Raw genomic sequence first — 3689 nt, forward strand, 5'->3', positions numbered from 1 at the left:
TCTTTGCCACGGTGCAGTGAGACAGCTCTGAAGTCTTTACCACGGTGCAGTGAGACAGCTCTGGCTCTGTGCCGGACTGCTGCATCCTGATGGGCTAGCGGACCCGTTGCCCCTGTGGTCTGAAGAATTGGATGGCCTCCACCCCCACGGTGTCCACATAAGAACTCCACATAAGGACGGCCTTCGTGTGTCCCTCATAAGACGTTTCTCAGCGTTCCGCTTGAGGACGTCCTGTCAGTATAATCTATGGCCGGCGGCCATCTTGCTTTAATCCCCTCCCAGGACGACACATCATCAACCCTCCATCTTGGCACGACGCCGACAATCATACCTGAGGATTACTGACGTCATTTCCTGTCCTTAATTACCTAACGTGAGTTACTGTCAACATCATCGTCACCCAAGGAGATTTTTTTTTCATCATTTCTCTCACAGGGGGATTTGAGGGGGTCATACTGTCATTGAGCGTTGTCAACACTGCACACCTCACATGTTCAGGGATCCAATAAAGTTCTGAATCTATCTATCTTTCATCTTCCACCAAATTGTACCAGGGGAGAAAATACAAGCTGACGCCACACTACTAAACCATGTCATTAAGAAGTATGTCCCGTCATGCGTCCACCTGCTGTCCGAACTGCCCGGGTCTCAGCTCCGTCCTGCTCCTGGGAACACTCCTCCTCTTCCTCCAGTGGGGGCCCTTGGGGGTCAGTGGTCAAAACAACGAGACGGAGCCAATCGTGTTGGAGGGCAAGTGCCTGGTGGTGTGCGACTCCACCCCCTCGCTCGAGCCGTCGGGGAGCGCCCTGGGCATGTCGGTGAGGTCGGGCACCGGCCGCGTGGCGTTCTCCGCCGTCCGGAACACCAACCACGAGCCGTCGGAGATGAGCAACCGCACCATGACCATCTACTTTGACCAGGTCAGTATCTCTGGTTCTGCCTGTCTCTCTCTTTCTGTGGCTGCATGTCTTGTAGTATTTCATTTGCTCTGAGCGGTGCTTTTGTCTGTGTCTTGTGGTGATTCTTTGGGGAAACTGATAATACACAGTAAAAACCACACGCTGCGTTCACACCATAGACAGTAAAAAAGAATTTGGACGAAAAAGTTGAAGCTGGCCACGCTCTGTCGTTTTGTAACTTGTGTAACCATTTGTGTGAACCCTGGTCACTTAACTCCAAAGACTGGAGTTAAGGTCCATTTGGGTCCATTTGTACAGTCTTTGGAGTTAAATGAAGACTAAGAAATTATCACTAGCACTTTGTTGTCTATTACTCTCACCCTCTCTCATTCTCTCCCCCCTCTCTTTGCCATTACTACTGTAGATTCTAGTAAATGTTGGCGGCCATTTTGACCCAGCCAGAAGCATCTTTGTGGCTCCAAGAAAAGGGGTGTACAGTTTCAGCTTCCATGTGGTCAAAGTTTACAACAGGCAGACAATACAGGTAGGAGGAATACGCAGTGATGTCAATTAAGCTACTTCAGTATAAAAACTGGTAACACATTCTAAGAAGCCCATGTGTAATGCATTATAAACACTTATAAATTACTATAAGATATTATAGTATTTATAAACACTCGTAAAGTCATCTTCATAATATTTTATAACGATAATCATAACACATTATAAAGCATTTTATAATTACTTAAAAAGTCAAGTATCATAATCCTATATTATAATTGATTTAATGGAGGGCCGACTCGTCACACTCATGTCACCATGACTCAGTCATAATCATATAAGGAGTTCCAATGCAGCTACGCCGAACTCTAGATGTGAGGGCCCCGAACCTCCACTACTTGCTGGACACTCTCAGACATTCTTTTGCATTATAGCTATCTTTACAATGCATTGGGCTTATAGGAAGTGATACCTGAGATTTCAATAATGTATGTCTTATTCCCTGATTCTATTCTATTCTATTGTTCCATTCTTTTCTTCAAATCTTCTAAATCATACCACATTTACGGTCCTTGTCACCTACTGTCTCCTAACTTACCGTGTCATCCACCCGTCCGTCCCACTAAGGTGAGCTTGGTTCTGAACGCCTGGCCGGTGATCTCGGCCTTCGCCGGGGATCAGGACGTGACCCGGGAGGCGGCCACCAACGCCGGGCTGATCACCATGGAGCGGGGCGACAAGGCCTACCTCAAACTGGAGCGAGGCAACCTGATGGGAGGGTGGAAGTACTCCACCTTCTCTGGCTTTATGGTTTTCCCCTTGTAGGATGGAGGTTCAGGTTAATGACCAAAGGGGGGTGGGTGGTGGGGGGGCTGTTTAAATGGAGGTGGATGGGGATTGAAGAGCAAGATGGAGTTATGGATGAGACTGGGAACCTAATATGGGGGAGGGGGTGGGGGTGGTGTTCGAGTACTTTCCCCTTTGTGGATTGTTCAAGTCTTTCGAGGTGGTGCGTTTAGGGTGTTTGGGGTTATGGTCGGGTGGGGGTGCGAGATTAGGGATGGAGGGACAGGAGAAGTGATAGAAGGGAAGAAAATAAGTGAGAAGAACTGGGCGGGACAGGAAATTGCATAATCCATTTCCTCTTGGGTTTATTGTTTTCTCTTCGGAGAGGGGATGGAGAGATGGAGATAAAAAAAAATGAAAGAAGAATAAAAGATGGAATAGAAGGGAAAGGAAGAATGAAGTGATGAGGGCCAATAGAATGGAACATCGTGGTTGTCTGTAGGTTTATGAATGATAAATATGTTTCATATATGACTTATGAGAACAATTTTAATGCTGGTTACAACAAAACCTAAGACTCATGTTGACACAAAGAACCGCACAGAGTACAAGGGACAGGTAACCGGAATGCACGCCCCAAAACACACTCGCCCCCATTCTTTTCACGGACCGCTCGCCCCCTACTGACATACTTGTATTCTTGTATTTGTTTTACTGAGGTTAAGGTTAGGAATACATTTAGGGTTAGGCATAGTTTTACTGAGGTTAAGTTTAGGAATACCTGGTGGCGACCGTAACGAGGTCGGCGGATGTGACCCAGGGCGAGCATGTTTTGGGGCGAGCGTTCTTGTATTCAAGGGACAAGGTGCTTTGCAGAGCAATGCATTAGTGAGCCAGTTACAAGAAATATGACTGTCTTTGTTGTACACACATCCGATAGATGGGTGACTTTAAAATGTATATTTACAACCAATAATCTTGAATGTATTTCCAGAAGCACTTTAGTTCATAAAGTCCTTAACCACTTAACCCCTATATACTTAGTTGAATCTACACTGTTTTTTATACCAAAAATCTACAAGCTCATAACGCATTGCATGGCAAATGCTTTGTGAGCTTAATTTGGTTAATTCATCTATTATCTTGTGTAATAACTTTTGGAAATTGCAAGCACATAACAGTACCGTTTAACCACTTGAACCTCAACATCCCTATTCTCATGGCAAATATTCGGCGAAAATAGCCGATCTACAAGCTCACAACTCAATGCTATGTGAGCTTTGAGATCGGCTATTGTCGGTAAAGAGATTTTGTGTAAAGGTGAAAAGGGAGCGGACTTAGTATAGAGCCCTCCGGTCACCTACGTACATAAGGTTTAAGTGGTTAATAGTACATAATGGTGATCTCCCTATGAGTATTTACAAGTGCGTACAGTATGTAATGCAAATACAAAAGTGTGTGCGTATAACCTACTCTCTTGTAAGTGAGCTTTACATTAGGGAG

General features: G+C 45.4%; 1 protein-coding gene across 1 annotated transcript; it reads left to right on the forward strand.

Moving 5' to 3' along the window:
• Positions 1-605: 605 nt before the first annotated feature.
• On the forward strand, positions 606-2225 carry LOC308102123 (cerebellin-1; the record flags this gene model as incomplete). Its single annotated transcript, XM_080451727.1, has 3 exons — positions 606-920; positions 1324-1443; positions 2028-2225. 3 exons carry the CDS (start codon positions 606-608, stop codon positions 2223-2225), a joined length of 633 nt encoding a protein of 210 aa, XP_080307853.1.
• Between the last annotated feature and the right edge of the window lie 1464 nt (positions 2226-3689).

This window comes from Gymnoscopelus braueri, assembly GCF_963280865.1.
Source record: "Gymnoscopelus braueri genome assembly, chromosome: 15".
In the NCBI taxonomy this organism is placed as follows: domain Eukaryota; kingdom Metazoa; phylum Chordata; class Actinopteri; order Myctophiformes; family Myctophidae; genus Gymnoscopelus; species Gymnoscopelus braueri.